This window comes from Schistocerca piceifrons, chromosome 3, assembly GCF_021461385.2.
Source record: "Schistocerca piceifrons isolate TAMUIC-IGC-003096 chromosome 3, iqSchPice1.1, whole genome shotgun sequence".
NCBI lineage: Eukaryota > Metazoa > Arthropoda > Insecta > Orthoptera > Acrididae > Schistocerca > Schistocerca piceifrons.
This window is the reverse complement of record NC_060140.1, coordinates 905393464-905406974: the sequence shown is the minus strand read 5'-3', so window position 1 is coordinate 905406974 and position 13511 is coordinate 905393464. Positions and strand designations below refer to the sequence as shown.

At 37.8% G+C, this 13511-nt stretch overlaps 1 protein-coding gene across 1 annotated transcript; it reads left to right on the top strand.

Annotated features, from left to right (window-relative positions):
• Positions 1 to 7622: 7622 nt before the first annotated feature.
• On the top strand, positions 7623 to 8655 carry LOC124789718 (zinc finger protein 12-like). The gene has a single exon (XM_047257169.1). The coding sequence runs from the start codon at positions 8329 to 8331 to the stop codon at positions 8653 to 8655; it is 327 nt and encodes a 108-aa protein (XP_047113125.1). The 5' UTR covers positions 7623 to 8328.
• Positions 8656 to 13511: the final 4856 nt, after the last annotated feature.

The window sequence follows — 13511 nt, the reverse complement described above, 5'->3', positions numbered from 1 at the left end:
CTGATAGTCATGACAAGCTTCTTGTTACATACTTGAAAGTGTCACCATATTTTGGTAGGAATTTAGTAAATGGTTTCACAATGCCAAGAATTATTTGAAGTGGAGATAGAAGTGAATTTTGGGTCTACATTTGAATTGGATGATATGCTTTTCCCTCCAACTTCTGGCATTGTATTGGCCAGATGCTCTGAAACCAGTGCTTGTCTTTTGCACAACTATCTCATTTGGACAGGAAACAAGGGTCCTTTCTCACACCTTGAACACACTCAATATGGTGTTCATGACTTGTATTCATCCCCAACATTTATGCCAAATAATGCAAAATACACTTTCTTCAAAAAGCCTGATATTGTCCACTCCTCCTTTTTCACTAAAAGTTTGCTACAGATGTGTCAGAAGTGGTCACAAGAATTTATATAACCTGTTGAGGATATGAAATTCATAAAAGCCACAACCAGTTGATTTACCACTCGTTGCTGCAGTCTGAATAAAAAAATGATATGTAAAACAAACATATAGGTCTCAGAATTACAATGACACCAAAATATATAGCTAGTTTATTATAGATTATAAAATTAAACATTTTAGTGGCAGTGTACAATGCAAACATTCACAAAAGAATAGTCATGTTATTATAATTATTAAATAACTACATTTTGCATATCTCACAAATATTCTAAATTTGTGTCTAAGCTGCACGTCCTTAAACATTCTAAGTACTTTACATGAAATCAGCATTCAAAAATGCACCAGAAAAACCCTTTACTTTGAAGAAAAATTTTATTATAAACATGTGATAATACAGTTCCTGTAGCATATTGGTAACATTATTATGAAAAAAATAACATGATTGAAAAAAATAAAGTTCGATGAATTACACAATCCTTCTCATCCCTGATCTGCAGTTATGGGTGACTGGTGTCTTTTCTGCACTGTACCCCTTTTCCTAAACCTCTCCAGTCCTTTTCCTTTACCCCTCTTCCTCCCCTTCAGTTCTTCTACTGGAAGAAGGAGCCACTGGCTCCAAAAGCTTACATAAGTTAAACCTTTGTGTGTGTGTGTGTGTGTGTGTGTGTGTGTGTTCTCCTGCCACTGCCTGGTGAGTAAATTTTTTTATCTAACCAGTTACATTATATTGTCAAAAATTGATTGTTTTCGTTGTTGTACTAATTTTTATTGTGATTCAAAAATGCAAAAACAGAGCAGAAACAATGGTCAAGGAAGTACAGAATCAGTTTCACTTTTAACATATATAAATTTGGTGGCATGTTGTTATGTAGCACACTGCTAGTATGATATACTTCTCCTCTGTCAATGTTTGTCCTTACTTTATTTACATGTAGGTTATATTTGGTCTAGTAAAGGCCTAATAGGAATGTGAAACACAGTTATGCTTTAAAATGTTTTCTTCTTTTATGAAGATTTGGGTTTCCCAATATATAAGCAAAGAAGGGACAGTAGATTATGATTTCTAAGTGTGAGTGTACCAGAATCTCTGTATTTAGCTTATTTTATTACTTTGGGAATCTTTTTCTGTAGCCTAAATGTTTTTCTGCAAATTATGGAATTCCTCTGAAAGATAATTCCATATGCACAAATAATGACATGGTACGTTGTTACCACTGATGCATGGCTTGTATTTTGCATGAGCACTCTTACAGCTTGTGTGAGTGTATTTACCTTTTTATTTAATGACAATATTTTGAAAATTATATATTATCACTCACCAGATAATGGACATGCTGAGTCACAGATAGGTGCAACAAAAGGACTGTTAAGCAAATAATCTTTTGGCCAGGAAGGCGTTCATCAGAATTAGACAAAACACACACATACACACACATGACCACAGTCACTCCAGTTTTTTATTGTGATTGTGTGTGACTCAGCATCTCTGCCAGATGGTAAGTAGCAGTCTATCCTTTTCATAATGCCATCATTATTCAATCCTGTATTTTCCATTGTTTGATTTTATCTTTATGTTTAGATTATTCAGGTTTCTACAGGTGTTTTAGTACTGATGTTGTATCACTAACCACTGAGATGGTGTTTCCAACAATGTCAAAATTTTGTGTTGTAGGGAACAGTTTCTTTGTAATGAGGAAATTGATTGCCGCTTTTTTCAGAATTTATAATAAGCCTCTTAATTATGAACCATTGTTTTAAATTTTGTATTACAGCTCAGGCTGTTTCCTATTGGTTGCCTTCTTTACATGAACTAACTAGGATATTTGTCTCATTTGTGAAATGTGCTGTGGTTGCATTAGTTATTTTTCTGCTAGGTCATTAACATTAAGAATGAAGAGAATCAGACCAAAAAGTGACCCTTGAGAGACTCCATATATGTGTCTTTTTATATTACTATAAAAAATTTTGTGTGTTTCCACATCCTTGTATCATATGTGAATGATCTGTTGATAATCATAGAGGAAGAATGAATCCATCTCTTTGCAAGCTCTCAAAGTCTATAATGATTTAGTTTCTGCAACAGAATGTTATGATAAAGTAAATCAGAAGCTTTTCCAAGCTCAAGTAACGCCCACAAATCTGTTGTTTACTGTCTAATGCAGTTAATACTTCATGTAGGAAAGAAAAAATAGCTGAATTGGTTACACAACAAGTACAAATGCTATAATAATGGAAAGTATTGTTTTAGAAAGATTAAATATATTGTGGTTTATTATTTTTTGATGCAGTAGAGAATGTAAGGAATCTATTGTTAAATAATGAGAGTGCATTTATACTGAAATAAAAATTTAAACAACTTTTCAGGCATTTATCACTGTCATTCAAGAACACAATGTAATTTTTACCTTAAATCAGACATGAAGTTCTTATGGATTGAAATTAAAAATATGGAAGTTTGAATGCAATCTTTTCTTATTATGCACTGAATGTCTTTTTTTGTACTGGTACAGTGTGTTCCTGGACATCTAAGATGATAAGAGCATTGCTTGAATAAGGAAAGTGTCCGGCTTTGATTCATTCTGTGTCAGACACGTACGCTGATGAGCCAAAACATTATAACTACTTCCACCACAAGCTTGAATGCTGATGACAATGGGGCATGTGACATTGTAGGGAAAATATGTAAGCAGAGCTGAGATGAAAGGGGGATAATTGATGTGGGCACAAATGGGAAAATCCACAGACAAAAGGTAGATTTTTATGGTCTGGCAGCTGGAAATGAGAATCTCAGAAACAGATGGACAGCTGTTTGTCTATATCTACATCTACATGGATACTCTGCAAATCACACTTAAGTGCCTGACAGAGGTTTCATCGAACCACCTTCAAAATTCCCTATTATTCCAATCTCATATAGTGTGCGGAAAGAATGAACATCTATATCTTTCCATACAAGCTCTGATTTCCTTTGTTTTATTTGATTTATCATGGTGATCATTTCTCCCTACGTAGGTCAGCATCACCAAAATATTTTTTCATTTGGAGGATTGGTGATTGGAATTTTGTGAGAAGATTCCTCTGCATTGATAAACGCCTTTGTTTTAATTATGTCCATTCCAAATCCTGTATAATTTATTTAAGTGACACTCTGTCCCCTATTTCACAATAATACAAAATGTGCTGCCCTTCTTTGAACTTTTTTGATGTACTCATCAGTCCCATCTGGAAAGGATCCCTCACCGTGCAGCAGTATTCTAAAAGAGAACGGATAAGCATAGTGTAGGCAGTCTCTTTAGTAGATCTGTTGCATTTTTCTAAGTGTCCTACCAATAAAACACAGTCTTTGGTTAGCCTTCCCCACTACTTTTTCTGTGTGTTCCTTCTAATTTAAGTTGTTTGTAATTGTAATTCCTAGTTATTTAGTTAAATTTATGGCCTTTAGATTTGACTGATTTATCATATAACCAAAGTTTAACAGATTCCTTTTAGCACTCATGTGAATGACCTTACACTTTTTGTTATTTAGAGCCAATTGCCAATTTTTGCACCATACACATATATTTTTGAAATTGTTTTCCAATTTGTTTTGATCTTCTGATGATTTTCCTAGTCGATAAACAACAGCATCATCTGCAAACAACCTAAGCTGGCTACTCAGATTGTCTCCCAAATCATTTATATAAATAAGAAATGGCAAAGGGCCTATAACGCTACTTTGGGGAACACCAAAATCACTTCTCTTTTACTTGATGACTTCCCATCAGTTACTATGAACTGTGACCTCTCTGACAGGAAATCAGAAATCCAGTCAAATAACTGAGATGATATTCCATAACCATACAATTTCACCACAAGTGGCTTGTGCAGTACAGTGTCAAAAGCCTTCTGGAAATCCAGAAATACAATATCTCTTTGAAATCCCTTGTCAGTATTCAACACTTTGTGTGAGTAAAGAGCTAATTGTGTTTCACAAGAACGATGTTTTCTAAATCCATGTTGACTGTGTGTCAATAGACCGTTCTCTTCGAGATAATTCATAATGTTCGATCACAGTAAATGTTCCAAAATTCTGCTGCATATTGATGTTAATGATATGGGCTTGTAATGTAGTGGATTACTCCTACAATCTTTCTTGAATATTGGTGTCACCTGTGCAACTTTCCAGTCTTTGGGAACTGATCTTTCATTGAGCGAACTGTTGTATATGGTGTTTTGAGTATGGAGCTATTGCATCAGCATAATCTGAAAGGAACCTAAACTGGTATACAGTCTGGACCAGAAGACTTGCTCTTATTAAGTGATTTAAGTTGCTTCATTACTCTGAGGTTATCTCCTTCTATGCTAATCATGTTGGCAACTGTTCTTTATTTGAATTCTGGAATATTTTCTTCATCTTCTTTGGTGAAGGAATTTTGGAAGCAGTGTAAGTAACTCTGCTTTGGCAGCACTGTCTTCAATAGTATCTCCATTGCTATTGTGCAGCAACCTGAATCTCTTTGGATTTTCTGCCAGGTTTTAAGTTTAAGTTACATTGTGGAAACTACTATAAGCATTTAGCATTCAAGTCTGTACTAAATTTTGAGCTTCTCTAAGGACAGTCAATCTTGGAGATTTTGCTTATGTTTAAATTTGGCACATTTGTTTCTATGTTTCTGCAACAATATTCTGACCTGTTCTGTGTACCATGGGGGATCAGCTCCATCACTTGTTACTTTATTTGGTACAAATCTCTCAACTGCTGATGATACTATTTCTTTGAATTCAGGTGACAACTGGCCTACACTTACATTGTTAATTTTGAAGGAGTGGAGATTGTCTCTGAGGAAGACATTAAGTGAATTTATGTCTGCTTTTTTTAATAGGTATATTTTTCGTTTATTTTTGGAGGATTTGGGGGTCACAATATTCAATCTTGCTATGACAATCCTGTGTTAACTGATCCCAGTATCTATTTTGATGCACATTATTAATGCAGGACTATTTGTTTTCACAAACATTTAATATTTGTGTGGGCTTATGAACTAACTGCTCGAAATAATTTTCAGAGAATGCATTTAGGACAATTTTGAATGACATTTTATGTGTACCTCTAGAATTAAACACATATTTTTGCCAACGTATCGAGGGTAAATTAACGTCACCACCAACTAGAATTGTCAGCTACATGTTTGAAATCAAACTCAATTTTTCTTTGTACTTTTCAGCAATTGTATCATCTAAATTGGGAGGTTGATAAAAGGATCCAATTATTATTTTATTCCAGTTGCGAAGAATGACCTCTGCCCATACTAACTAACAGGAACTATCTAATTCAATTTTGTGACAAGGTAGACTACTTCTAACAGCAACAAACACACCACCGCTAACTGAGTTTAGCCCATCCTTTCAGAACACCATTAGCTTCTTCACAAAAATTTTGGCTTTAGCCACCTTTCAGTGCCTATAACAATTTGAGCATCAGTGTTTTCTATTAGCCCTTGGAGCTCTGGTACTTTCCCAACACAGCTACAACAATTTACAACTATTAAACTGATGGTTCCTGTATCTATGTCCTTCCTGTGTTCAGCCTGCACCCTTTGTTACTGAAGCCCTTTTCATGTTTTCCTAAGACCCTCTAACCTAAAAAAAAACCCCAGTCCATGTCACACAGTCCATGTAGTGGACACCTGACCTATTCAGCAGAACCTGAAACCCAACCACCCTATGGCACAAGTTGAGGAATCTGCAGCCTACACTGCTACAGAACCATCTGAACCTTTGATTCAGACCCTCCACTTGGTCTGTACCAGAGGTCTGCAATCGGTCCTGTCAAATATGCTGCAAATAGTGAGCTCTGCTTTCATCTCACAAGCAAGACTGGCAGCCTTTAACATTTCTGTTAGCCGCTCAAAACCAGATAGAATCTCTTCCAATCCAAAGTGACTCACATCATGTCAGCCATGACCTGCAGCTTGCTGCTCCATGTGCTCTTAATGGCATCTGGAAGGACCCATTTTATGTCTGGAATCACTCCACGCAGTATGCACAGAGAGTGCACATTGGCTTTCTTCCCCTTCTTGGTAGCCATGTCCCTAAGGGGCCACATATTGTGCCCAATGTTGGCGCTCCCAACTATAAATAATCCCACCCTTTGTGATTGCCCAGATCGTGCAGGCTGAGAGGTTTCCTCTGAAACAGGATAGGCGACTGCATCTGGCTGAGTGACACTGTCAGCCACAGACAGCACCTGAAACTTGTTTTTCAGACTAACTGGTCACACCTCAGGGTGACCTCCTACTCGACCACATGTCAAGCAGTAGCTAGGCTGGCCACTGGTGAAAACCAATTGGCAGACTGGACATGCTGGACTTCTGTTGGATACCCACGGCCAGCCCACAACAGTGGTGCCCATCCAATGCAGCTTCAAGCTGTGTAACTGAAGCCATCACAGCTGGGAGGGGAGAGTGAAGTGCCACCAACTCAGCTCGCATCTGCCCACAACAATCACAGTCCCTATCCATACTAAAGACCGTGGAAAACTAAACTAACAAAATAAATTGACTATCAGCACATGCTGTGGAACTCTACTGTAGATCCTGACAAAAACACAGGAACTGTCCCTAGTATACTAGATTAATACACAGAGATACAAAAACCTAACTACTGAAGCACTCAGGTGAAACTATATAATTCACCCCTGATTAGGAACCTATAATAGGTCATGTCACAAAATTGGTTTACTTTCCAACACAAACAAAAATGTGAGAACTGTGGCCATTAGATATTAAATTCACAAGCAGAAACTCAAGAAACTAAAGTATCAAAGGACACAGATGAAATTATACAATTTGCTTCTGGTTAGGAACTTAAAAGTCACAAAATCGGTTACTTCCCTGTTGTTGTGTCTGTCTCGGCCAGTCACTGATGCCTGACTGTTTGATTGTATCATCTAAGTATCTATGGAAAGTGGTTGTAGGGTAGTGAAGCCATGAGTAAGCAACAAGGTGTTGGATGTCCTCACCTCATCACAGAATGAGGGTGAAGGCTCACCCACTCTGTAAAGCAGGATAGTTGTTGGCTCTGGTGGTGGTGGTAGTGGCAGTGCTGGTGTGTGTGTGTGTGTGTGTGTGTGTGTGTGTGAGAGAGAGAGAGAGAGAGAGAGAGAGAGAGAGAGAGAGAGAGAGAGAGAGAGACAGAGACAGAGTGAGAGATGTGATGTGATGTGATGTAATGACAGACTACAGTGCTAACAGAAGATTCCATACCATTGACCACTTTGTGTTCCCTTTTAGACCCAATGACATTGTCAGTTACAATTGCATTGCGCACAGGATAATCAATATTGGACGGTTAATCAGTGGAAATATGTCACATGTTGTCAGACCACATCAATGGTAGTAGCCACCAGATACTCTGTCATGGCTGCTTGGGCTGCTTGGGATATGCACCGCACCATGTATGATGGCAAAGGTGGCGTGGAGGTCGGGGCAGAGGGATTGTAAGTACTATATTATGGGGTCTATTCATTTGGGATTCCATGGGATCTGTGGTAGTGATCAAAGGCATTGTGACAGCTGTGGACTGTATGAACAATATTACAAGCCACCTGCATCCCTTATTGCTTGATGTCTTCCCAACAGTAATAGCATCTTCCACCAGGAGAACTATTCACATCACATAATGAGATCATTTTGATGTCTTATCCAACAAATTTGCCTGACCTGAAGACAATTACATCTGGGACACTACTGAATGCCAGCTTTGTGCTCACAAACCACCTGACCAGATTGCAGTTTACAAGAACAGTAAAACCTGTGCTTAGACATGTGGTGCCATATTGCTCTGCAGATCTACCAAGATTTGTCAAATCCTTACCACACATAATCACTGCTGTATTGCATTCCAAAGGTGCACCAAAATGCTATTAAGCAGATAATCAGAATGTCTTGGCTCATCAGTGTAAGTGACCAAATGGGAGGTTTCTTTTTTCTGTTGCAATATGCAGCTCTCTATGTAGTGCTGGTCAGCGTGTATTCTGAAATCACTGTTAATTTTTCAGGTACATTTTTTTGCAGTCGTTGTGGCCGCTCATACTCATCAAAGGGTAATTTGTCAAGACATCAACGATTGGAGTGTGGCGTTGTTCCGCAGTTTGTTTGCAATTTGTGTAGTAAGAAGTTCAAGCACAGCCATCATCTGTTGAAACATCTCACATGTTATCACAAATTTTATGATGGAGGCTATCAAAACCCTGATTTTATCAGCTAGTTTAGTGTTGATCAAAACAATTTGTAATGTTCTTGGACCTGTGATCTTTATTTCTGACTGTTGCACAGTCTATGCACGTATGCTCATTTAAATACTTTATGTAAATTTGCAATGTTAACAATATTATTATGCAATAGTGGTTTAATTGCATACATTATCTGGATGCATTAACATCCTAAATTTTCTTTTATCCTTGCCTACTGATTATTCCTCTCCTAATCCATAAAATGTGGCTTTTAATAAATACAGACTTATTACAATTAACCAAGAATACGGGTAACAATATCAACTTCAACCTGCATTGTACAAATCAAAATGCCATTATGATAAGCGTTACAAATGTGTCATTCAAGAATACCAACTCTGTGTCATTTAATAAAAACCTAATAATCCCAGAATGAAGATTTTTAAAATACAGTGTGTTTATAAATGAATATCAAGGTTTTAACGCTTTATGATATTTATTATATTAAACTTACAGTCATAAATGATATGTCAAATGAAAGAGCAATTCAAACAGTTTTACCAAGAACCTTATAAATGTTCAATGTGACCACCATTTGCACACGCCACACTTCAAGTCTGTACCCAAGCGCTGAATAGGCCGCAAGGGGCCCAATGACAGGGCCTGCTTTGCATGGTCTCCACGTTCACTTGACCACGCCATGCGATTTTTTCCTTTGGGGCTTCATCAAGGATCGTGTGTAAGTGCCTCTGCTACCAGCAGACCTCCCTGAATTAAGAAACCGAATTGAAGCAGCTGTTGCTACAGTCACTGAAGACACACTTATCAATGTTCGGGAAGAGCTCGGCTATATACTTGATGTGTGCCGTGTGACAAATGGTGCTCACATTGAATGTTTATAAGGTTCTTGATAAAACTGTCTGAGTTGCTCTTTCATTTGACATATCATTTATAAGTGTAAGTTTAATATAATAAATGTTATAAAGTGTTAAAACCCCAATATTCATTTATAAACGCTCTGTATTTTACAATAGCCCATAATGCTATCTGGTCCTAATCAGTTGGGCCAAATAAGGAAGTTGTTAGAGTGGTCTATACTGGGTAATTTAACACAGAAATCAAAGGCTGAAGTTATCAGTCTCAGGTATGGCATAATAGAGATTTAGTAACAAGAATTTAAGGATAAAAGGAAAACAGGAGATAAGCAGAAAACTGTCAATTAAGAAAACAAGAGTTTTAGTGTTCTGTAGATTCCACTGAAATGGAGAATATTCAGAGATGTAGAATGAATCAAATTAAATATTAATTAAAGGCAATCAATATGTAAAAATCAATCTGTAAGCTGTATTAACAATAAACTATACCTGTAGCATCTACAACCTTCCTCCATAGCCAATGTCGCTTACATGTGCCGCGCATTGGTGCTCGACTCAGAGGTAAGCTGGTTCAAATTTTGGGGGTGGAAAATTTTCACTGTTGGAGAGGGGAGGTGTTGGCATAAAGTTTCTGATCACCAGTCTTTAAGCCAGTGCCATGGAGTAAGCTCCAAACCTCTCTGCAGTGTCTCATATAGTGATGCATGTGATACTGTTGATGATGACCAGTTCATCAAACTGGACATTACATTTGGCAGCCCCCACAGTTTTATTCAAGAGGAGACTATGTGCCAGCACTTGGTTTCACCCTCTACCTTCCCTTCATGGATAAGAAAATGAACTCAGCACTACACAGTACACACAATCATCACAGTCACCCATACATCACAGACACAATAACACTTCATAGGTCAGGGGGAGGCAACATCAAATCATCTGTACTAAGACCCTGCTAACTGCAGTGATCCAAGATTCTGGCATCTGTTCCCCTGCACTCATTTCCTGAGTATGGTATTAGTTTGATGCTGACAGCACCTGTGCCAGCTAAATTTAACAAAATAAGGTAGGAAGGAAGCAGACTAAAATACACAACACACACACACACACACACACACACACACACACACACACACACACACACACACACACACACACACACAAAAGCCTGTGTCCCTGCACAGTGCTGGCTGGACTAATACCGCCATTATTTTGCAGGTGGAATGGTTGCTGTTTGGGTAGTGTCAGATGGGGTGGGTGGAGGGAGAGGGAGGCTAGAGACAAGGAGAAGGACTGGAGGTGGGTAGTTAGTGGTTTGGAGGGAAGCAGTTTGTTGGTTAGGAATGTGGGAAGGAAGGGTGGCAGATATACAGGCTAATGTGCTGCATGACTGTAAAGTCTGCACAGAATGCTGCACCCACCAGATGTGCAGACAGCAGGGCACGTGTGGGGAGAGTGGTACCGGTGGGGGTTATGGGCAGGTGCTGTAGGGGAAATGCCACTTTCTGGAGGGGAAGCGCCATTCTAAACTGAAGCCTACATTCACATTTTCTGTAAATATTAAGTGAGGGCCCTCTGTGCCCACACTTGCGTGGTGGCCATTCAGAAAGATCTACTGTCAGCTCTGTTTTGGGTAGCATCTGAAAAGAATTTCACCAAAAATGCAGCAATTTATTTTTTCCTGGCTTGTTAACCATTTGTAACTTTCAGAGAAACATCATGAGTGGTGAATTTTGAATAAAACCTGCACATTTCTCGTGTTTCCATGTTAAAATTTGCTTCTTTTGCCAAAACACAGCTGAGATTACACAGTCTCACCTCACTAACATGTTGTGTAGACACTGTTGTGAAAGAATTGCGAAAAAGTGGTTTATTATATTTATTAAGTGAGGGAATGAGGAAAAGTAAGGTCAGTACCTTATGAAAAAGCACATTCTCAGTACAAAAGAAATGTGTAATGGTTTCACTTACATTGTTCCAAAACCCATGGCATTTCTTGTTTCACCAGCTATTGATGACCCTTAAAAATAGCATTATTTCATATCCTTGAATGCTACTATTTGCCAAAATATCATTTCTATATCTCAAACCATTGATGAAGTTTGAGGAATGTTGTAGATATTTCACTATGGCTTTATCACTGGCATGATGCAATCAAAAATGAGTGTGCTACGTCAGATCAATTTTCTTGAGATTAGTAACATGTAGAGACCTCCAACCAAGTCTAAAGAAAAATTTAGTGTCTTAGTTAAATTTCATATGCTACAACATATTATGTAATATGCACCAAACACAAAATCATGGCAACCTCCTATTTTCCATTACAAACGTTTTTGATTTTCACACAGTGTCTTACTTCCACATCAGTATCACAATAACTATGACCATTAATTAAATGATGGGCATGCCATCACAAACCTGAGATATAAAGCTATAAGTAAAGCACAAATGAATTTGTTTTACCAAATGGTTTTTGTAAAATCATTTGAGAAAGATTGCAGGGCATGTGCCTCAATTCTATCATTGCCGACTAGCCAAAAGGTTTCAGATACAAATGGCCTCCCCTTCTGAACAAATGAACTCAACCTTCACTCTGGATGAAAGATGGTCACTGCTCATTGGCCACCGTATCCTACAATGGCTAAGGGAGCTGGCAGGGGGCAGCACATGTTAAAGTTGACATGGGGTTGTGAATTGGGAGGGATAGATGTTGGAGGGAGAAACTGTTGGGTGGACAGTGTGGGGACAGAGGGTTATCTGAAATTGAGGCCAGGATGATCATTGGAGCAGAGAATGTGTTATAAGGATAACTCTCATCTGCATAGTCCATAGAAGCTGGTAGTGTAGCTAACTTCCCTGAACTACACAAATGGGAGTGTACAACTAGCAACAACCCAATTCTTCTGCATTTTAGTGGGTCATCTCCTTTAATCCAAAAGTATTTGTGTTAAGTAGTCATCAATGCTAGAGTTCTACTGAATGATCTAAACCCTTTCTCTGAAACATTCATATATTAACTTTTATTTACAACCAAGGAACCATAACAATTCACACTAATACATGTACTTTGTATGATATGACATGAATGATAGTTCTCTCAGATTTTAATAACAATTCAGCTTCTAACTTTGAACCCATAATGTAATGCTGATTGTCATGGTACTCCTAACTCTGTGGCATACAGTACCTCTCTAAACTTGGACAAGACTGCACGGAAAAACTCCCCAAATCAGCTGATATGTGCACGAAGTGTGATAAGACAGCTAAGTGTGATAAAGCAGCTATCATTGTCCCACCTTGTGGAAATTCTGCATCTATCTGCAACCACATTTCCTATATAAAACAGCATCCAAGTCTAAACTTACTGTTTAAACTAAAAAATATTCTCAGGGTAGCAATCATCATTCATTGGTACTACAGACAATGTGCAACACATCACATTGCCAAAGTGATATGTCACACCACATATCCCTTTCCCTGGATGAATGATGTCATCACAATTATTGAACATAAACAATTAAACCAGACTGAGAGTGTCAAGTATCTTTTGGAACTCACATAATTTAAAATTATGTGCAATCAGTCTTTGACATATAATCATCCTTTTGAAACAAAAGAAATTAATGTATTACTTTTGCATTAACTACTATTACACATAATGTCATTTTGGGACTTTACCATGTTTCCAAACTAGAACCACTTTACTCGAAGTTCTCTAATCATGCTTATAAAGTAGGCACATCCATAACATTATGTAACATTAATTGTATTGTGTGAAGTAAATTAGCATTATCAAATGTTCTGAGCATAAATTGCTTTTTACATTATCATTATTATTTGGCAGACTAACTACCAAAAGGACTGTCAGTCCAGCTGCACCTCAAATTTCAATTAACAACTCTTCCATTACACCAAATAAATATTCATTTCTTCATTGTGCTCATTTGGCATTCAGTAGTTAGGAAATCTGATTACCCATTTACATTGTTTTTACCTGATCTGGAAGTTACTGTTATATG

What these genes read in the sequence shown, in the direction of transcription:
- LOC124789718 (XM_047257169.1), top strand. Translation starts at nt 8,329, where the DNA reads ATGTCTTGGCTCATCAGTGTAAGTGACCAAATGGGAGGTTTCTTTTTT.